The 23,776-nt window shown below is 35.5% G+C and overlaps 2 protein-coding genes across 4 annotated transcripts; one reads left to right on the top strand and one right to left on the bottom strand.

The window, feature by feature from the left end:
* Positions 1-2,047: 2,047 nt before the first annotated feature.
* LOC106882664 (leucine-rich repeat-containing protein 14) lies at positions 2,048-23,385 on the bottom strand. Of its 3 annotated transcripts, none has more exons than XM_014933423.3 (5): positions 22,628-23,385; positions 16,410-16,933; positions 7,356-7,433; positions 4,903-5,075; positions 2,048-2,873 (listed from the first exon to the last, which is right to left on the bottom strand). In XM_014933423.3, exons 2-5 carry the CDS (start codon positions 16,849-16,851, stop codon positions 2,115-2,117), a joined length of 1,452 nt encoding a protein of 483 aa, XP_014788909.1. In that variant the 5' UTR covers positions 16,852-16,933; positions 22,628-23,385; the 3' UTR covers positions 2,048-2,114. The 3 variants fall into 3 exon arrangements, with proteins under 3 accessions (XP_014788909.1, XP_052822363.1, XP_052822364.1); XM_052966403.2 differs by having other exon boundaries at positions 22,362-23,297; XM_052966404.2 differs by lacking the exon at positions 22,628-23,385 and adding an exon at positions 22,025-22,070.
* Positions 13,382-14,027, top strand: LOC106882665 (large ribosomal subunit protein eL31). Its single transcript, XM_014933424.3, has one exon. The coding sequence runs from the start codon at positions 13,448-13,450 to the stop codon at positions 13,811-13,813; it is 366 nt and encodes a 121-aa protein (XP_014788910.1). The 5' UTR covers positions 13,382-13,447; the 3' UTR covers positions 13,814-14,027.
* Positions 23,386-23,776: the final 391 nt, after the last annotated feature.

Here is a 23,776-nt window from a genome sequence, read left to right as displayed (position 1 = left end):
CAGGGTTCGCCACCATCCCCTGCCAGAGCCTCGTGGAGCTTTAGGTGTTTTCGCTCAATAAACACTCACAATGCCCGGTCTGGGAATCGAAACCACGAGTCCGCTGCCCTAACCACTGGGCCATTGCGCCTCCACTGCTGAAAGTATAAGGCTGAGTTAACAAAACACTTGTTATTTGCTTGTAAAGTATATATTTACATAAACTTTGGTGAATTGTCATATCTTTAACTTCTCAGTAGAGAAAGTTTACTCATTAATACCATTGCTCCAAAAGCTAACACATTCATTTCTCCATTATGTCCATCTTTGTTTTTTGTTTTTTTTTCTATACATATTAAATCTATTTTACAAAATTCTTTCAAACCTTTTCACATTTAAAATTGTAAACAGTAAAATATGTCTTTATTACAAACAAAATAATTGGTCCTAATAACATTTCAGCAATTGCACTTCTACATTACTGAGGTCATTCTCATCTTTATTATCAGCATCATTGTTCTAATGTTCACTTTTCCATGCTTGCATGGGTTGGAAGGAATTTGTTGAGGCAGATTTTTCTATGGCAAGATGCCCTTCCTATCACCAACCCTCACAAGGAACTTCACTTGTATGATAGTGACACTCATAACTATCCCATGATGTCAAGTCAAGGAGACTCTCATTCACTCACTCACACACACATGCGTGTGCACACCACACACACACACACACACAGATTTCTTCCAATTTCCATGTAAGAAATCCACTCTCACGGCTTTGGTTGGCACATTTTACATAGATATATCAGTATAGAAATTAGGTTTGTACATGAGCAAAGTGTTTAATATCAGATGAAATTCAATCATGAATATGTTGAGAAAGAGATGCCAAAGGTGCCATGCTGTGATACTGAACCTGAAACCATGTGATTGGGAAGTGAACTTCTTAACCACACAGCCATACCTGCACCTACTACAGTCCAAGCCTGAATTAAACCATATTTTTTTTTCTTTCATCATGAACCTACCTAAGAATACCACAACTGTGAAAATATCTTAATCAACCTTCATTCTTATAGACATTGAAATATGATTATTTACAACTTCCTCACAGAGTAATTTGATTTGAAACTGTGTCCAATATCCAATACTTCATTGGGTATTTTCAAATCACTTCCACAACCCTTTTCTTCCTATAAAATCAATTATCTCTTTGCTAATATTTTTAGCTGCATATATTTATGTCATCAATTTGTAGCTTAGGTAACTCCTATCCAAACCAAACATCTAATATCACAAATGACATCTTTACACATTCAGCAATAATGACATAGCATTTTGGGACCAACACTAATGCTTTTTACATGGCACCTTGGCTTTAGAATATCAAGTCTGTGAGTCTGTTATGTTGGGCAGATCTTGAGTACAACAATGTTCTACAACTGGATGCCCTTCCTAACGCCAACCACTCAGAGAGTGTAGTGGGTGCTTTTACGTGTCACCCGCACGAAAACGGCCACGCTCGAAATGGTGTCTTTTATGTGCCACCCGCACAAGCCAGTCCAGGGGCACTGGCAACGATCTCGCTCGAAAATCCTACGGGAGCCAGTCAGGCGGTACTGGCAACGCCCACGCTCAAAATGGTGCATCTCATGTGCCACCCGCACAAGAACCAGTCCAGGGGCACTGGCAACGATCTTACTTGGCTTGCCGGGTCTTCTCACGCACAGCACATTTCCAAAGGTCTCGGTCAGTAGTCATCGCCTCGGTGAGGCCCAATGTACGAAGGTCTTGCCTCACCACCTCAGCCCAGGTCTTCCTGGGCCTACCTCTTCCACGGGTTCCCTCAACTGTTAGGGTGTGGCACTTTTTCACGCAGCTATCCTCATCCATTCTCACATGTCCATACCAGCGCAATCGTCTCTCTTGCACACCACAACTGATGCTTCTAATGTTCAGCTTTTCTCTCAAGATACTTACACTCTGACGGGTATTCACATTGACATTACACATCCAACGGAGCATACCTACAATGAAATTCTTATTTCACAAAATATAGATGATACATGTTTTGATTTCAAATATTATTTATATATGAATGCTTTATAAAATCAGGAACAATGTACAAAATGCAAATTAGTAAGTATCAGGAGTAATTTTAAAATAGACTTTAAGTCCTGTATTTCTTCTGTTCTGTAGAAGTATTGTGTGAATTTGTTTTGGTATATCTCCTGCTATGAAACCAGTGCTGTCTATACTGAGACCCATCTCAATATGACTAGTAAAACATATGTGTTTTAAGTTAGCAGCATTGCAGATTGTTCGTAACAATTTAAACATGTCAGACTCACAAATTACTGTTGAACACAAATTTAGGTACTCAAGTTTTTCCATTTGACAAACCATTCTCCCAAGATCTTCCATATGATGACTTGAAAGCCTGGAATTTTGTACTTCAAAATGCTTTAAGTTTTTGCGAGCTGCACTTAAAAATTCTAACATGGGTTGTAATTTGTCACTTAAATTGTTTTCACTCAAGTCCAAATGAATCAGGCCAGTGGTGTGAATGCATTTGGACAGATAGTTTAAATCTCCAATAGATATACTGCAACCAGAGATACAGAGAGATTCAAGAGGCTGTGATATTCTAGAAAGTAGTAAATGAAGGTTTCCTTTTATCCAGTTGTTGCTCATATTCAGTTCTTTCAAGCAGCTGAGCTGTGCAAAAAGTTCTCCTAGAATTTGTGTACCAAAGTTAAAATGATCCTGTAGGCGTATGTTGTTGCAAGACAGATCTAGATGGGTCAACCTTGTCATTATTCGAAGGAAAGGTGACAAGGCTACTACTCCACGCACCATCAAATGGTTGTACCTCAGAGTGATTTCATGAATATACTGTAAATTGAAAAGAAAGAAATTTAGCAGAACAACAATATTAATCATAATTAATAAGACACATAACATCAAATTCTGCATAAGACACCATTTCCATCCACATCATTGAACACGAAGTCGAACAAGAAATTATATACATGTACATACATATTTTACTTGATATTTCATTTAAAAAAGGATAGCTTAGTACCTATAAACTTTTGATGATCACATAAGTTGTGAACAGAAAAGCAGGCTGATATTAATAATAATTAACATTTCACTTAAGTTGTTGAGTACTTTGTATCATCATCATTTTAATGTCCACATTTCTATGCTTGCTTGGGTTGCACAGTGCTTATTGAGGCAGATTTTCTATAGCCAGAGGCCTTTCTTGTCACCAGCTCTCACCTATTTTCAAGTAAGGTAATATTTCCTCTTTGGCCAGACATGCTTTTGTAGAATATTGGAAAAGAATGACAGCGACATTTGTTTACAACCATGTGATGTCAAGACAAAGATACATACACACACACACACACACACACATATACATATATATATATATATCATCATCATCATTTAGCATCCGTTTTTCATGAATTTACAACTGGATGGCCTTCCTATTATCAACCACTCCACAGAGTGTACTGGGTGTCTTTTACATGTCATCGGCAAGGGTACCTTTCACATGGCACTGGCCACAACTACGATTTCACTTAGCTCGATGTGGCTTCTCAAGCACAGGAAATTGCCAGGAATCACAGTAAGGCGGCGAGCTAGCAGAAACATTAGCACGCCAGGCGAAATGCTTAGCGGTAGTTTGTCTGCCATTACGTTCGTCCTTTCGGGGTCGATAAATTAAGTACCAGTTACTCACTGGGGGTCGATGTAATCGATTTAATCCCTTTGTTTGTCCCCTCTATGTTTAGCCCCTTGTGGGCAATAAAGAAATAAAAAATCTCAGTCACTAGTGATATATGATAGGCTTCTTTCAGATTCCATTTAGCAAATAAGAGCTAATTCATGGGTGGAAAATGATGAGCTTCAATGCAGTGAAAGACTCTTGCCCAAGGTACCACACATTGAGGTTCAACTTGAGATCATGTGGTTGGGAAGCAAACTTCTTGACCACACATCTACACCTGCACCTATAGTGCAATTAAATTCTTGAGCTGAATCTGGGGTTCATTTCAATTGTTAGTTCTGTTATACATTCACTTATACCACTGTTGCTTCTACATTGTACCCCTATGCTTGTCTAATCAAATATAGGTGCACCACCTTTACTGCATGAGTGGACAAACCTCTATCTGTTCTAATTCTAACAACTCTTAGATGAATTACCCATATATTTACTTTTATTCTAACATACATTTGCTTTGTTATCTTGGTCCATGTCCTATCTTGTATGAAATGAAAAAAAAAGAAAAACTGAAGCTCAACATTTTCCAGCCATGAATTAGCTCTTAAATAGAGTTGATTCATCATTACAATCAGCTGATGTTCTGCACCCAACACTTTCTACTTGACCTTGATTGCAAAGCTAAGGAAGTAATATCACTTCCTCAAAGTGGAATGAAGGAAGTGTGTTATTCTTTCATTCTAGTTTAGAAAATGACTATTTGATAGTATATAAGATGCACAATTTTTTTTCCCCAAAATAAAGGTCTCTAAAAAAATCACTCCAGGCCCTATATGTGAAGTTGGGTCTTCCAAAAGCTTTAACCCTTAAGCATTCAGATTACTTTGTCAAATATAATGCTTATTTATTCACATTGTTTTGAATTAGTCACACATTATTTCACAGCTTCAAAATTTTGATGATGTGATTGTTTATTTTTAGAATGACATTGAAAGATATGTGTGAGAGGCTGGATCTGGTTGGTTTGAACATAAAACAAGTTGAATATTTTGGCCAGTTTGAAGGGTTAATTTACTAAAAAAATTTATCCTGCATATGTGCTGCTGATATTGGGGGTGTAACTAATATGTCTGCATTTTTTATGCCATCAAATACAGTACTTTTAAAAAATAAAAATTCAGTTACCTCTCTGCCACTCAGTAGTTCCAGCAAACGTTTGATAACAATGTATGGCATTGATCGAATGTCTAGTCTGTTGATTTGTATTTTTAAGCGACAATTCATACATTTTGCCAAAGCTTCTCCCAGTTTTTTGAAAGTATCTGCTCTGGTCAAAACAGCATTTAACCGTATTGCCACTGAAAAATAAAACATCAGAGAAATTACGCCATATATTTTTGAAATAAAGATTCATTGATAATATACATACAGATTTAAGACTTTGTATTTTTCTTTGCTTATTACCATATTGGTACAAAATTAGCCGATGAAAGAGAATTGTTGCAGCAGTGTGATTAGCTGTCGGAGAAGACTAATGAATACAGATATATTAGTACAGAAATTAGGTTTGCACATGAGTAAAATGTTGAATAGTAGCTGAAATTCAATCATGAATATGTTGAGAAAGAGATGACCTGACATAAGTTAAAAAATTGCAAATGTTTCAATTAAATTAGATAAGGTTAGGCAATAGCAAGTGACATTGTAAGAATTGAAGTCACTAAATATGAAACATTACAAATGAGGATTGGTGCTTTGGTCTATTTGATTCCTACCCTGAGGATTCTTTCGAGCAATGAAAGCAAATATTCATTAGTAATATTTTGCCACTCCTCTTGTAAGAGTGTCCAGAGGGTTTCTGCACTACTTGGTTGTTGCTTTTTGACTCTCTGATCCAATTTATCCCACACAATTTCAATGGGATTGCAATCGGGATCCCATTACAGTCAACTTTTTTTGCATAGCTTAGAAGTATGTTTAGGATCATTATCTTGCATCAGCACAAAATTATCACTGATCAGTCTCATCCCAGATGGACTGCCATGATGCTGGAGGATAGAGTGATACCTGTTTTGGTTCAATATTCTTGCTACCAGATGAACATCTCCAGCACTATTGCATGTAAAACATCCCCAGATCATCACATTCCCCCCACCACCACCACCACCATGCTTTACAGTTGGAACTATACACTCAGGAGTCACCTGTTCACCAATTCTTCACCTCACATAAATTACATTGGAATCCGAATCAGTCCAGAAGACACATTTGTATTGATCAATGGTCCAGGGTTGGTGTTTTTTGGCCCATATGATTCACTTACGTTTATTCACAGGTTAAAGCAGTGATTCTCTGGCAGCACAATAATCATTTAGACCGGCAGCAATAAGTCTACTCCTCACAGTTGTAGGAGACATGTTAGCTTTGCCAGCTTCACTTATTTGTACAATTTCATTTGCTGTCAGGTGCCTGTTTTGGAGACTAGTGACTCTGATGAATTAATTTATCCTGTGATTTAGGAGTTTCTTTTGGATGACATGACAGAGCTGTTGTTATTTTTTCCTGTTTCATTATACCATACAATAGTGGAGTAGAAATATGACTATTAGCATATAAAACATGTAGTGTAGGAAACTTTAACTTCTTTGGCTATATCTTGAAAACTATAACCTTCACTACATAATGTGACAATGCTTTGTCTCTTTTCAGGTGATAAATTACTGGTTTTGCCTATCTTTAGGTTGATTTTTAGGAATTTCACTAATTTTACTTGATTTTAATAATTGAACCTGAAAGAAGCAATAACACATTTAATGCAGTCATTAAATGATGTTATTTCAACCGACAGCACATAAAGAGTGTAAATAATCAAAATGTATTGCAATGTTGCCAAAATGATTGTCACCATCATGTAAGCATGTTCTTTGTTTCCAATCTTCCATGAAAAATATATCTGGTCATGAAGAAATATTACCTTGCTTGGAAACATATGAAAACCAGTGACAGGAAGGATAGCCAACCATAGATAATCTGCTTCAACAAATTCCATTCAACCCATGCAAGCATGGAAAAGTGGACATTAAAATGAGTGATGATGAAATGAGTGGGATAAAATTCAAACTAGGAAATTTAGTCCAGTACTCTAACACTAATTAATAACAATTAAACCATTTACAGTTAATCTAAACTATTACAGTTGTTAGAAAAAAGAAGTTTCAAAACAAAAATATATGAACTTGTACAAGATTATAAAATATAGTTTCTGTTGTCTTTGGAGTTCTTTCGTCTTTGTAAACACCGGAGGTGTTTACAAAAGTGGAAAATTCTTTCTATTCTAGGTACAAGGCCTGGAATTTTGTGGGAGGGAGCTAAATTACATCAACCCAGTACTTGACTGGTACTTATTTTATTGACCCTGCCAAAAAGATGTAAGGTAAAGTCGACCTCAGCTGACATTGAAATCTGATTGTAATGAGAAATACCACTAAGCATTTTCTCTGACATACAAACAATTCTGTCAGCTTGCTTGCTACCTTGGAAAACATAATATAATGAAAGCTATTGAATTTATGCCATCAAACAATTATAAGAATACACTGAAATTTAATTGATTGAAAGAACTGTTTTATTGTTCTTACCAGATTGTATATTTTTTCTAGGAGTAAAGTTTTGATTTCCAATGACATATTCACACAGTTTCAGCAGTTTAGGGTCATCTGAAATAAATATCAGTAAAAAATAATTTCCAAAAGAAACAAAATTGTTTTCTTTATGAATAGAGTTAGTCATTTACTATTTGGTTACATTCAGTCAAATGAGTCAACAAAGGAACTTCGAAATAGTAACTCTACCAAGCCAAAACTTAAATTGCGGTTTCTTTATTGCCCACAAGGGGCTAAACATAGAGGGGGCAAACAAGGACAGACAAACGGATTAAGTCAATTATATCGACCCCAGTGCATAACTGGTACTTATTTAATTGACCCCGAAAGGATGAAAGGCAAAGTCGACCTCGGCGGAATTTGAACTCAGAACGTAGCGGCAGACGAAATACCGCTAAGCATTTCGCCCAGCATGCTAACGATTCTGCCAGCTTCCCGCCTTCCAAAACTTAAATTGCATCTCACATTGCACTTAACCATCTTAAAAAGGACCAATACATTAGATAATGTAATCCTGAAATAACTTTGATTACAGATCTGCTCAATCAGGGCTGACATGGAGATAAGCAATATCATCATTCAGTCCTTTAAACTTCTTTAAAATATATTTTAATTACCATTCTTATGATGGTCAATGGCAGAATCTACAGAGCAGCAAAGTGCTTTGTGGTATTCAGTTACTCCCCTTCATGTAGAATTCAAATCTTACTATGATTAATTTTACTTTTCATTCTCATGTGGTTAATAAGTACCAGTCATGTACTAAAGTTGAAAAAGAAAAGTTTTTCTCCCATAAAAGTGGTCTAGTACATCATCTTCAAAGAGACTCTGACAAGCTGATCAAGTAGCTGGTTTGTTCCAGAGGACTTTCAGGCTAGGGCCCATGGATAATTTCCAGAAATCCCTTATCTGACAGTGCTACTGAGGAGCACTGCCAACTAAAGATAAACTCCACAGTGGCACCTGCCTGAGATGCAGGCACAGCAATGAAATTGTTCTGTATGCACTCACCCTGTACCCAAACACTGCTAACTTGTGGAGTTATGTTGAACATCTAGTCACATGTAGGATGGATTTTGTCATTAAATGAGTTTGTTGTGGAGATCATCTCACAACTTTCCTTTGGCCAGAAATGACAGGCAGTATTCATTTGTCTGGTGACTCTTGCAAAAAGAGGTTCTGTAGTAGACCAGATTGAAAAGACTGAAGACAGACACCGCCACCTTCTTTGGCCAAGCTCTCATCAACTTTTACAATTGTTTTGAAAAAGAAAGCGAAAGTAGAGAGGGAAGGTCTACCTTCCAGTGAATTTGTTAAAAGGTAGTGGTGAATACAATCCGAGTAAATAGCCACCTTTAGAATGAATGAAGACAACAGAGAGAAGGCACTTGTCTTAGTGGTCAGAGTGACATGGTTTTGCATGGTTTCCAGATGTAGCTTTCAGAAGCCTCCCTCTTTTGGGTAATTATTCATTATTGTAATTTACTGCCAATTTTATTTTTCTTATTTCTTTATTGCCCACAAGGGGCTAAACATAGAGGGGACAAACGGATTAAGTCGATTATATCGACCTCCGTGCATAACTGGTACTTATTTAATCGACCTCGAAAGTATGAAAGGCAAAGTCGACCTCGGCGGAATTTGAACTCAGAACGTAACGGCAGATGAAATACCGCTAAGCATTTCGCCTGATGTGTTAACGTTTCTGCCAGCTCGCCGCATTTTTATTTTTCTGTTTACGCACTCTTTCATGTAATACCACATTTTATTGTTCTTGATCATTTTGTGAACCTTTAGTGGTTAACAAAGAAAATGTTGTGTGGAAGGTATTTATAAGCTATTTAGGAAACACACAAAAGCCGTTAGATTCACTTCAACATTTAAATTTAATTTGCCAAAATATTTTCATCGCTTTGAGACCCTGACCTGTTCACTGACAAAATTCTGTGCTGCATCTGAGAAAGTAACAGTTCATGATATATATGTACGTATGTGTGTGTGTGTGTGTGTGTGTGTGTGTGTGCGTGTGTGCGTGTGTGTGTATATATGTATGTATGTATGTGTGTGTACATGTATGTGCGTATGCATGTGTATATGCGTATGCATGTGTGCATGCCTTTATGCATGTATGTATGTATGTACTTATGTATGTACGTGAGTATTTAGGTAAGTGTGTAGACGTGTCTGTGTGTGTACATGTGAACGTATGTTTATGTACTAACGTGTGTCTGTACAAGTTCTATACATGACTGTTACTTTGTTGATTGTATATACACACATATACATATGCGTGTGAGTTTTTCTCTCTCACCATTGTCTAATGGTGAATGGATACGTCTTAGATACATATAGGCACATATAACCTTACTTATACATATAGACAAGTACACACAATCATATAGACACTCACACACACTTACAAATATATGTAAAATCTTAAAGTATACACACATACGCTTATCCATCTCTCTCTCTCTCTCTCTCTCTATATATATATATATATATATATATATATATATATATATGACACTATTTTCAAGGACAATGGTTAAAATTCAAATTTGCTTTATTTTATTTTATTCTTTTTTTTTACACGCATACATATACACTAACATATTCACACAACACATACACACGCATACATCTACACGTGTATTTTAGTATCATGCATCTCAACATGTGTGTATGGATTTCCACATGTAAATGAGAGAGAGGGGTGGTTATAGAGGGGTACTCCCGAGTGGCATCTGAATGTTACCCCATTCGGATTTACAGTTGAGAGTGAGTTTGTATTCTTGTATACAGACAGCTTCAGTGACTTGTCTCAGCATTGCATCAGTGGGATGTGTGGATAAGATGTTTAACTTAAGTTTCCCTAAGGAGCCCTTGTGGCAGTCTACAGCATGCTGATAGAAGATGGAGGTTGGTTTCTTTTCAATGTAGTTGTCCAGGTGTTCTTTGAACCTATCATTGATACTCCTAGAAGTCTCACTAATGTATGACTCTGGGTTACTCGCGCAAACTCCTTCTTGGTATTTAATCTGGTATACAGTGCTCTTGGTTTTGAAGTTTACATGTGGGTTTGGAGAACATACTGCACAATTATTTTGACACGTGATTCTATCAAATGGATATGATCTACATAATACAGATTTGATAGTCCTACCTGTCTTTTCTACAACTTTGATCTTAAGGCCAGTTGTGCGCAAGATTTTCTTGAATGCTTTACTTAATTTGTTCTTAGGTGTGGCATCAACAAACATTACACAGTGTATATACATACATACATACATACATACATACATACATACATACACACATACATACGTACATATATATCATGAACTAACTGTTACTTTCTCAGATGTCACACAGAATTTTGTCAGTGAACAGGTCGCAGTCTCAAAGCAATGAAAATATTTTGGCAAATTAAATTTAAATGTTGAAGTGAATCTAACGGTTTTTGTGTGTTTCTTAAATGGCTTATAAACATCTCCCACACTGCATTTGTTTTCGTTCCAGCACACGATTTCAGATCAGGTCACTTGTTATGCAAGTACATCTCTGTAAAGAAAATGTTATTTTTTATTATTATCCTTTTTATCCCTTTTCATTATTATTATTTTTAAACTCTTTATTCTGTTTCCTCCCTATACAAACAACATAAAATACATACATTCTTTGCACAATGTAAAGAGGTATGACTTAATGCTAGTTTGATGAAGTGCCACTACATGCAATGTAGTTTGAATGGAGTGGTACAGAAACAACTGTAAGAAATATCAAACTTGTACTATATTTGCTCTCCATCTCCTTATATGGTACATTTCATAATGCTTATATACCGCTTTTACCAGTAAAGCACTTGGAGTTTGTACATCAGTGGATTTCCAATTTTTCTCAGTTATTGTATAAGAGTGTAGATAGCCAAGAGCTCATATAGAGTGCTGTATTGGAAATACACTGATTTTTTTTTACCCTACCAGGATCTATACTATATACATATAAATTACACACATAGATACACATGAAATTGATAATTCATTCTGATGTTGTTAAGACTTTTTTGCAATATGCAATCTTTCTGGCAACGAAATGATCACACAAAGAGACACTCAGAATAATGATGGAGTGAATAATCAGCTTCAAAACTTTATATACATGAGGTGAAAATATTTCAAATGTATACTTGCATGGTGTGGAACAAATATACTGCATATATTTGTTTCACACCATGCTTTTACATGCATGTCAACTTTGTTTTTCTGCTCTTAAAAGGTTAATAAGTTTCTGGGTTTTACCTCTTAAAATAAGTGCCAGAGGTCAATACAACTACAACCTTTTGAAGGTGATGCCCCAGCATGGCTGCAATCCAATGATTGAATCCAATAAAAGAGTATATGCATTAAGCAATTACATAGTTCAATGTCTACAGACTCTGTACTTAGACACATCACTAGTATTGAATCCTGGAGCTACTGGATGTTTTGGGTCTTACAACATATGGTGCTCTACTAACCCCATAACTCACCTCTCTTCAATTAGAACTAAGTAGATACTTTCTCAGCAACCTCTAAGTTGTTCTAGATGGTTCTTCTTCTGCTCATTCCTGTAATGCCCAATGTTTGATCTGCAAATCATTGATTGCCCACCTTCTGGAACTCAGCTCTCTTCCTCTCCCAATATACAGTTAACTCCACTAGGATGAGCTAACTTGTTGCTTCAGAAACCAAAATATCTGGTATCAACACATTCTCAGTCATATTTGATGTAAATTTTAGCTCATTCTCTAGCTCAACTTTCATCACGCAGTCATGTGCTGTAGAAATCAAGCTATCAGAGATATCCTTGGTTCATTTTTCAGCCATGCTCCCTTTCTTTAACGTAGTGTGGACATTTCTGCTGTCACTTGATCCTCTTGCTGAACATCACTTGAGAATCTAAATGTGAAGGCAGTCACAGTGTCCTTCATTTAGTGCCTCAGAACAGCTGCTTTGAATGTGTTCGGGAGGGCGGGGGCTCTCTTAGAACAGGGGTTTTCAAACTGTGGCCCGCGGACCACAGGGGGTCCGCAAGGACAAGACGGGATCCGTAGACAGCAAATAGTTTTTATGGGCAATTTGATTTTATATATGTTTTTTAATCGAAATCTTTTGACAATAAACCTATTCGTTAAATACTGTTAAATAAATAAATGTAAAAATGTTATTTTAAGCAAATATTTATGTATAAATTTCATAAGCGTTTATAAGGGGGTCCCTAAGGTAAAACCTGAAATATAAAGGGGTCCGCAAGTCAAAAAGTTTGAAAACCCTTGTCTTAGAACACAAGTGTCATGCAGGTGTTTTCATTTCTGTCTTATGTAAACAGGTTGGATGGTCTGGGAAGGACATCATAAACCCTCTGTAGGTTCTACTTTTACATCCACCAGGTGACATTCTGCTCTATCGTCTACTGCCACTTCATTCAGACACATTTTCTGCCTTGCCCCCATTCTTTCTCCAATGATTCTCACACATCTTCAAGTACCAACTTCCCCTCTCCTTCCAATTAGTTGTGTCATATCGAGTTGATGCACCTCTGGGTCCAGATTACTATATAAAGTTCTACAAATAGTCTTGAAAGAAAAATTTACCATATATGATTTGATATATAAATCTTTATTGAATAGAATATAAGAAATAGAATTAGTTATTTTACAATAACTAGTTTACAATACTATTGGGTTGGTGCATAATTATTGCGGCTTTTTTTCAACAAAAACAATAACATGGAACAAAAACATCTTTAAATGATTATTCTGGAGCATATTCACTATCTACTTCAATTTAAAGATATTGTTAAATATTGTTATTGTTTTTGTTGAATAAAATTTGTAGAAAACAAAAAAAAAAGCCGCAATAATTATGCACCAACCTAGTAGCATAACAAAAGAGAAAGTAAACAATTGCAGTAAGAAAGCGGAGTGTAGTTTAGAGTTATTCCCCTTCAGTCTTCCTGCTAGGTGGCAGTAGTGGTGACTAATATAAATTGCACCTCAAGCCTCGTTTCGGTCTTTCTGACTAAAGATGCCGAAGCAGAAGTTTGAGAGGAAGAAGTCTTCTATGAATGATGTTATTACTAAGGAATGTACCATTCATCTACACAAGAAAGTCTATGGCGTGAAGCTGAAGAAAAAGGCACCAAAAGCCATAAAAAAGATCAAGTTGTTCGCCGAAAAGATGATGCGAACCAGGGACGTTCGTATTGACACAAAGCTGAACAAACACATTTGGTCTAAAGGTATCCGACATGTACCTTTCCGCGTTCGTGTTAAGCTTTCTCGCCGACGTAATGAAGATGAAGATTCACCACACAAACTCTACACACTTGTCTCTCATGTTCCATGTGCTACTTTCAAAAATCTTCAGACAATGAATGTAGATAATGAATGAAGAACTTTTTTCTCCATCCGTGTTAACGAACACGTGGCTCTCAATTCCCCCGATTGGCCTTATTAACCAATTTGGCTTCGTTTAACAACACAAGGGAAAAAGACACACCTGTGAAAAATGACTGTTTAGACTTTAATTTTTTTTTTCTAATTATTCTAATCAGAAATTGTTCATTTTCACGCAATGCGTGTCAAGAATAAAGGAGTGTATTGGAGGTATAATTTTCTTTACTTTAATTTTGTGTTCGCTGTTCATGAAAATATCCTGTTTCTACCATCATTATTTACGTTGTCATTTATATCCATTGAACACGTAATATGTCTGATTTATTCGATATTCTTATTTGATTTCCATTTAAAAATCCTATTTCACTTATCGGTTAACATTCTGAATTTCGTTCCGACAATATGGATGCCATTTTTATTCTGAAGCGAGGCTCGCATGGCGGTCAATAGCTTTCAATCACTTAGAGCCAAAATTGCAACACTGCCGTTACGTTCTTACCTAATTAAAAGGTTTACTGTAAAAGAATAGTGTGTCCCCATAGACACTAAACAGGGTTACGTTTACCCTGTGGATCCATATAAAAACGGGGGGGGGGATGATTGATTGAGATTTTTGAAAAATTTTTTTTTCAGAATCGGAATCTCCATAGCCTAAAACGTGGGATTCTGTAAAAAAAAAAAGGGGAGGAAGGGTTCAGATTTACATATAGTCCATCTGGACCGACGGTATTCCCTAACCCTAACACCCTAACGAAGATCGTGCGGGTGTTAATCTGAAAAATTACCCACAATCCATGTCTTGTATTAAATTCTGAATTCTTTAATGTATTTTATTACTATTTATAATATACATAGCATATTGATTGGTAATGAAGTGATACGAACGAGTTAGGTTGGCTCGTGCAATTTAATGGCGTACACGTGGTTCGTTTTCATAGTAATAAATGTAATACCTAGAGTTTTATGACTTGCGATGATGCAAATTGTAAAGCCATATCGGTTATGCAGGCGATAAAGTAGTTCATGTTCGACTGGGTTCTCAGATTAGTGACCAGTGATTTAGCTTTATAATCTATTCCCCCGAACATTCAGTTTGATTACTCTAAAAACCATCCCAATCTTCATTTGTTTGTGCACTATATATCTTAGTCGAAAAGGTGGGGGTGCGGTCCATGCCCTTTACCTTCGGATAGCTCGCTCAGGGGGTGTTTCGGAATAATTCATCCATATTTGTTTCATTTTCTCCGTTTTGTGTGTTTGTGCATCCGTAGATTTCTACTGAAGCAACAAACCGGCAAATGAAGCCCTCAACAGAAAACCCGTTATGCTAAAAATAACAGCTACCGGTACACAGAAGTATGCTTATTAAGACAACTTATCTGTTGCATACGATTTTTTTAAAGTTCCCAGGTAAACGTTTCTAATAGGCAGAAGCATAAATAACGAATATACACGCTCAGTTAGAAGTGTAAAGTATAATTTGTAGATCTATTCTATCTCAATCACAGATTATTTTTTTAATTGATTTTGCTACATAATTTTTAATAAACATGATATTGAATGAAATAATTCCCCGTTTGAACTTTTTTTCATTACGTGTGTGTGTGTAGAAAACTACGGATGCACAAAGTGGAGAATATAAAATATAGACAACTTGTTCCGAAACACCCTCGAATGGGGATTGGTCCTCAAAAGTAATCCCCGAAATTCCTGTCCTCGGAATTTGCAGGGAATTTCATTTAAAAATATCCAAGACCCCCCCCCCCCCCAAATCGTATATTCGGAATCTACACATTCGCAGAAAATTTTATTTAAAAAATATCCATTTTCTCCAAAGTTATGATCATCGAAAGTCGGAGGGGCAGAAATCTGTAGTTATGTCTTTAGATGTACCATTTTATCAGCTGTAAGACCAAAATAAAAACTCAATATTTCGTGTGTATATACTGACGTTGAAATTATTCATAATTAACCAAACAAGAGTGGTGAAATGTAAGTCAAGTAACATTTGTGTTTTTAACACAATGTAGATACATTTTACTTAAGCGTTTTTGCGTGTTGGTAAAATAGAAAACGAGAAAATGTCCGTCTCATAAGGAAATTGTCTTAAGTTATAGCTCTAAAAACCCATTGCCAACGATAGTCATCCACACCTCGGATATATTTTTGTCAGATCCCCCTAACCATTTCATTTATTAGCTGACTGTTGACAAACCACACGTCAATGCCTGCATCAAGAAAGTCAAACGATCTTGATTCTTATTTAAAATCGTTTTGGTAATAGTTTGACTATTACAATTCTGTAGAGATGAGGATAAATTTTTTAAGTTCAGGGACTTGTAAACATGCAAACTAGTGATCCTAAACAGAATGAAAAAGCTGGCAGGGTCTGCAGAAATTGCAGGTAATAAACTGAAAGAGTGAAACTGATTTTTGTGGAAAATGACTTGATTACAAACATATTCTTTAACAGTTAAAGATTTTGAGAAAGTGGCCCAGAGGCAATATGAGAAATAATACAAAGTACCAGTCATTTGATTTTTAAAAAATATATTGATTTCATATGAAATGTCAAAGTACTTAGCACTTACCTATATTAAAACCGCTTAAGTCCAACAACTGCAATGTTAGAGGAAGTTCCCTTTCTAAGCAATGAAGAAGTTTATGAACAAATGTTGTAATAATGAAGTTGGGTAAGTAGTATTTCTCTTCTGCCCATGTACAAGGTACTACTGTACTAAATGATGTATAATGATCATGAACTAAATCAAAGACACTCATTTTCTGATCTGGCCAGTTTGGTAATAAGAAGTTTAAAGCCCTATCTCGATGGCCAACAACTGCAAATCCTGTGAGAGTTCTATAGAGGTGTGATGGAAGATAATCCAAGGCTTGCAAAGTTAATGAGGCATGTTGAACAACATATTGGCAGCAAAGGTCAAGAAGAGAGTTTGATCGAATGTTACTTGTATTGATATAAAGATCCTGGTCATATGTGTAAGTACACACTCCTTCAACATGGTGCACTAACATCGTTGCTTCTGCTTAATGTACACAAGATATCTTAGTTGGTCATTGTATCTTTAATGTATGGCTTTTGTGATTTTCTGGTAGCCTGCAAATTGAAAAGTCAAAGTAATATAAATTAATGTCTTATGGCAATAGTTGTAAAAAGAAACTAGCAAGTCTCATTTTAAAGTTGATGTGGATTTTTATTTAGTAATTCAATGATTACTTGTATGAAGTGCTCTTGCCATTTATCGACTCTAACAATATGCAAACAACCAAATTTCTTTTCTTTTTGGCTGGTTGAGAACTTTTTTACATGCTCAGTGGAGTGAAATGTCAATGCAAATTTAGATACTGTATACTATTTAGACAAAAATGCTTACAGCAAGAAACTGAATGCTGTTAAATAGACACTATACCTATTCTAATTTTAAATATTTGGAAACGTTTTTTTTTTTTACAATGTAATATTTGAAATGATTCATTACCAACAGCTATAAAGGTGAAGACTCCCTTTGGTCATGAATGACTATGGGATTGCACCTAGAAAGTTCGGTAGAGGCCAGTAGAGATGGACTATATGTAACCTGAACCTTTCCCCACCTTATTTATTAATTTTTTTTTACGGAATCCCAATTTTGAAAAATTTAAGTTATGGGTTCTAACTTGACCCTTTAGCATCTAAATGACCAAATCCAGCCTCTCACATTTACTCTACGTTATTCTAAAAGTAAACAACCATGTCATTGAAGTCTCAAAGCTACAAGAATTCTGGATGCTAAAGGGTTAAAGCAAATACTTAATACTCTGATTTGTAGAGTAGATCTTGAGCAATTTTAGTTATCCCTTTATATTGCTTTCCTGTTTCAAATGAGATATCAGTTTTCGAAAAGTATTAACTTAGGAGTGAAATATGTTGAAAACAAAAACATCTGTAGAATAGCTATAGAAAAATATCAGTCAGTGAAGTTGCTTAACCTGCAAGAAATTGCACTCTAATATCCCTTAATTCATACCTTGTTGCCTTAAAAAATAAATATGTTAGATAAATTAAGTCCTAGACAGATGGTGGAGGCTGGAATGCTCAATCAGATGCATGGGAAATGAAGAGAATATTTTGCATTGAAAAAATGTCTTTCAATTAGAATACAGTTTGTATGTGCTGCTGGAGAGATTAATTTTAGCAACACCTTTAATTAGAGAGGTAGATACAAAGTTCATGAATTCTTGTTGCAGACCTCACATTGCCACAACTCTAGTTTCATTTTTATGAAGGAATGAAACTTTTCTAGTGTACAGTACAATGAAATGCACCAGTCCATGTTGTAAAATGGTTGACAAGATAAGGAAGGGCATCCAGCTGTAAAAGGTCATTCCAAGAAGAATCAAAGGCGACATTAGAAATGATGTCGCAGTACAACAAAGTTAGCCACATTTCATTGTTGCAGGTTCCAGATGACAATGTTTGAGATTTTGTACAGCCCATCCAAACTATGTCAGCAAGGGAAAAGACAAAATGAATGTGACAGTTTATTTGATTAACTGCTTGGTGAAAGAAAATATTTAATGAAGGGGCATTTAAACCAACCAAAATATTCTACCCATTTTATGTTCAAACCAGTCGGATCCAGCCTCTCACACTTATCCTACTATATCATTCTGAAAAATAAACAATCACAGCCATCAAAATTTTGAATCTGAGATAATGCATGATTAATTCAAAACATTATTAATAAATGAGCATTACATTTGAGAGTCAGAGTTAAAGTATTTCTCTGGCCCAAAAATTTTACCTGTACTTAGTTCAATCTGATTGGATTCACCCTTGTAACTACCCTACAATATCACTCTCAAAATAAGCAACTACATCATCAAAACTATAAGATAATGCATGAATATGCTAAAGGGTTAAAGAAGGTAGGATGAGTACAGCATAAATGCTTACTATGAAGTCTCTTTATGTGGATTCACTTGGTTTATGATATTCAGTAATAAAAGCAACCTTATTTTACATCTATTAATTTTATTTTATTTCGCTTTGTTTTTCAGTTAGTCCATTTGTACACTGCTAATCAATCCAGACAAAGAGTGAAACAAAAAAAAAGGCAATGTGCATTTTTCAAGAGTGCAATACAGAATATAGATACATGTTAAATATATTTCTGTAATGCTGGGTTGAACTTTTACCACATTGTATTAACATTTGTAAAACTAAAATATATAATTAATGAATGAAAAATTCCTGGGACACTTGATGATCTATATCAGTTATGGGCAAACTGCAGCCTGCAATACTTCACAAACAGCATGCAAATGAAAAAATACGTTGAATTTTTTAGTAGTGCAACCCACCTGGTGACAAGCTCACTTGTCAAGAATGTTGGCCCATGCCTAATCTAAATGACTGGAAAGATATCTTCATTTGTTTCAAATTGCAATAAAGAGTACAAGAAATTACTGACTCTAGCATTCTCGCCATTACTTTTCTTTTTATGTCCCTTGCTTTGCAACTAAAGCAATCATGCCAAGTTTATAAATGGATTTTTATGACTGAAAAAAAAACATCATTTAAAATCTTCCAGTACTTTCTTTTCATTTTTCACCCCACTGCTCCAACAAGGTCTCTGAAACCTTATTATTTTATTTCTTTATGTACGCATTAGGCCCACACATCTATCAAGCTATGATTTTTGTTGTAGCTACTGCAATCTTTATTGCTATTTCTAACCCTTTAGCATTTAAACCAGCCATATCTGGCCGAAATATTCTACCGGTTTTGTGCCAGATCCATCCTTTCATACCTACAATACAATGTTATTTTTAAAAAAAGTATTACATTTGACAGAGTAATCTGAATGGTAAAGAGTCTTTCACTGCATTCTTTTAGAAGGTAACTTTTTCTTCAAATAGAAAAATTGTTTTAGATCTTGCATTGTGAATTACACAAGTGCATATCGTAATTTCTTTTATTTTTATGTATGGAGGACGAACAATACTTAGTTATTTTAAAAAGAGAAAAAGGTGTTAATGGTATTTCACACAGAAATACTGTTAACATGAATCTGATCAAATATATATTAAAGTGCTCAAACTATATAAAGATTATGCTTTGTCTCAAATACAATTAATTTGATAATTATATAAATCATTTAACCAGACCTAATGTATTGATTGGTGGACATAAATGCAAGAAAGTTTTTATTTTATATATGAAAACTGCAGAGGAATAAATGCATAATTTGGGTGAAAGCTGAGTAAAGAAGTCGGGTTGGTTTTGAGTAGACAAGATTCTTTATATTGCACTTCAAGAATTATCAAACATAGCACCATATTAATCCTGGAACTCTAATGAGAAATGGTTGGAATAATGACTTTTTACAAAGCACATATTCTAAATTGTTAAGATTGAAATTATACAAATTTCATGATATAATCTGCATTTCAATGAGGGATCAAAACCAGCAGACAAGAGTGACTTGAATACTGTAGCAAGATAGTTTAAGTGAAAAAAGACCTAAAGAAATATAGAAAATTATGCAGGTCCTTCTTAGACAAATAATTTTAGAATACATTGGTCTAAAAAGCTTCCCAACCATGTAGTTTGGGATTGAGGTATACTGGACGGCACTTCCGGCAAGTGTCTTCCATAACATAGGGCCGACCAATGCTTTTTAAGTGGATTTGGTAGGCGGAAAGTGAAAGAAACCGTTGTGTATATATATTATATAGTGTGCTGGTGGCACGTAGAGAACACCTTTCGAGCGTTGGGCCTCACGGAGGCAATGACCAAGACCTTTGGCATTATGCCGCGCTTGAGAAGACCCATCAAGCCGAGCAAAATTGCAGTCGTAGCAGATAACGGTGTCACGCAAATTGGCACGTAAAAGCACCCATTACACTCTCGGAGTGGTTGACGTTAGGGGCCTCCAGCCATAGAAAACCACGCCAAATCAGACTGGAGTCTGGTGCAGCCCGGTCAAACCGTACAAGCCATGCCAACATGGACAACGGACATTAAATGACGATGATGATTTTTCTCTCCTACAACCGGTTCGGAAAAAGTGAATGATAGAATATGTACTAGACTTAAAAGCATAAGTGTTGGAATCGATTTGGGCGAAGGTAAAGAATACGCACACCATCCGTTTTCGGCGGTTAGGGTTGGGGTTACGCCGAAAATCTACCGCGATTTGTTTGACTAAACCCTTCAATGTGGTGCCCCAGTATGGCCACTGCCCATAAAGTGAAACAAGCAAAAGATAGTCAACAATGGAAAGTTGAGGAAAATATTCCAAGAGAAAAAATATTAAGATTGTGCTATCAATAATAAAAGAAAAACAAACTTCAGAAATAGAAAATTTCCAATCCAAGGGAAGTAATCACAGAAAACCGGTTAAAATTTTGTCATAAAACTTCTCTTGAGATTGTTTTAAATATTTCTTCGATAAAATCTAGACATTTAAAAAGTACTTAAATAAATCGGTAGAGACAGACTATATGTAATCTGAACCTTTCCCCCCCCCCCCCACACTTATTTATTAATTTTTTTTTACGGAATCCCACGTTTTAGGCTATGGAGATTCCGATTCTGAAAAAAAATTGTTTGAAAAATTTCAATTCCTCCCCACCACCACCAAGCAGGCTATTTACATACTAGAATTAACAGCCAAATCTCACAAAACTAGTGTTAGGGTTTGAGTTAGGGTTAGGTTTACTCTGTGGATCTATATAAAAACCGGGGGGGGAGGAATCGAAATTATGAAATTGAGATTTTTGAAAAAAAATTTCAGAATCGGAATCTCCATAGCCTAAAACGTGGGATTCCGTAAAAAAAAAAAAGATAAAATAAGGGGCGAAAGGTTCAGATTACATATTGTCCATCTGGACCAATAAATCTTTAAAACTTAAGACAGGTTCGACATATCTAGATAGGCTTCACTAAAATCAATGAAGAGTTCGTTTTCATTATTTATCGACATTATCAAAAGAAACTAAAAAAAAATGGCGTCAAAAGCAAGACAGAAACTTAAAATTTATAACTCGAAGAAAACACGTTTTAAAAAGTTCATTTGCTGAACTATTAATTTTGATGCTTGAAACATGTTTCTTATATGCATTTTTATTAATTTAGTGAACATAAGATCGAAGCATAACTGCTGAGATAGCAAACAATAAAACCTAAGCAATTAATACTTACCCATGCAGAGGAACCCCTCAAAACAATTAATAAGCTACGAATCATGGTTAACATTCAAATATAACGCGAATGGTAAAAATGCAAATAATAATTTTTATGATAAAAATGAAAGCGTTTTATTTAAGAAATTAACGTAATGATTGTTAAACTCAATAATGATTTATTAAACTCAATTGCTGATATTTGTTTAAATATGAGCATTATAAGTGCTCAATTCTTACACTTTATACTGAAAATATTATACTGATTTTATCATTGTATATAGAGATCAAGAATTAGAATGGATGCACGTGTCTTCTGTCGAAACTCTAATTCATTATTCATAACACGTACTTACAGATGATTTATTTCAATAAACATACTGTGCGACTGATCCGAACTTCCTTCTAATGAACTGAACAACATAAACATCATACTAGCAAGAAATATTGAGTCACTCGGAGTCTTGCTAGTTTCATTTGTTGTTATTACTATTATTATTTTAAATATATAATTCAAGAATGAAAGAATAAAATAGTACTATCACTCATTAACACTTTCTCCCACTCTAACTTATGTCGTGCTACAACAGTGCAGAGACAGACTAATATCAATGCAACTTACCGAAGTTGGTAAATGTCGATTGCTGTGCGGCTTCTGAAGATATCTGGATGATGGCTGAAGCTTTTTATTATTATTTTCACTGGCAAAGCGGCCTTTGTTGATTTTTCGGAAGACACCGATAGCCGCAATGGAAAGAAAACAGTCAACCGTTCAGAAAGTCTCCCTATAAACTTTTCACATAACCATTTATTTACTTGCAGCTTACATTGATTTAAATATTCTTTTGCACTTAATTATTTACTAAGATGCTTTATTGCTATTAAAATTTTTTTTTTACCGTTGCATGTAAGACTGCTTTTAATGTGTTAGCGCACACTCAATTACACATGCACACATATATACATGCATGCACATTTGTCTGTATCAATGCACGCTACTCTCTGTACTACAGGTGTCTTCAATTAATTGACGTCTTTCATTCAGCCTTGACTGCTTAATCATGATTTCATCAAGTCTAAAGTAATCAATTTTAGTAGCAGTCACATATAATTTATCTGTTTTATTCAAGTGATAAAGGAAATCACATTTTCGAATGTAAATGTTTAAATCTATTCGAATGAAATCATCTGCTCGTTTGGCAAAATTGTTTCTGCCAAACTCCTGCAGATAAGTTTAATTGGTACTACTAAAGCAGCGCGGACCCGAACGCGCAGTCGCGCTAGCTAGTCGTGAGTGGTCGATCCTAACCCTAAACACGTATTCATTTGCACACGCGGGTTAGGGTTAGGATCGACCACTCAAGACTAGCTGGCGCGACTGCGCGTTCGGGTCCGCGCTGCTTTAGTAGTACCAATTAAACTTATCTGCAAGAAACAACGAAGGTTGACAGAGAACTTTAAAAAATGAAAAATGTAACAATTATCAATTTATGTCTTATTTTATAGTTTATATTTTGTAACAAGGTAAATAAACAGTTGTTCGCCCCTTGTTTGGATTATTTAGCTTCACAGGACACGTTTCGATGCATATAATAGTCTTTTCTTTGGTTGTGACATTGTTCATCGAGTCAATTCCAGTATATTACTGGCTCTCACTTTTCCACTTGAAGGGATTTAAAACTCAAAATTCATTCCAGCGTTTGGTTCATTGTACTAGGATTTCTACCATCTTGCTACTTTTGATATTTATAATCGTGTATAAAGAGGTGAA

This window comes from Octopus bimaculoides, chromosome 3 (assembly GCF_046866305.1).
Source record: "Octopus bimaculoides isolate indiv1 chromosome 3, ASM4686630v1, whole genome shotgun sequence".
In the NCBI taxonomy this organism is placed as follows: Eukaryota; Metazoa; Mollusca; class Cephalopoda; order Octopoda; family Octopodidae; genus Octopus; species Octopus bimaculoides.
This window is presented reverse-complemented; position numbering and strand designations above follow the sequence as displayed.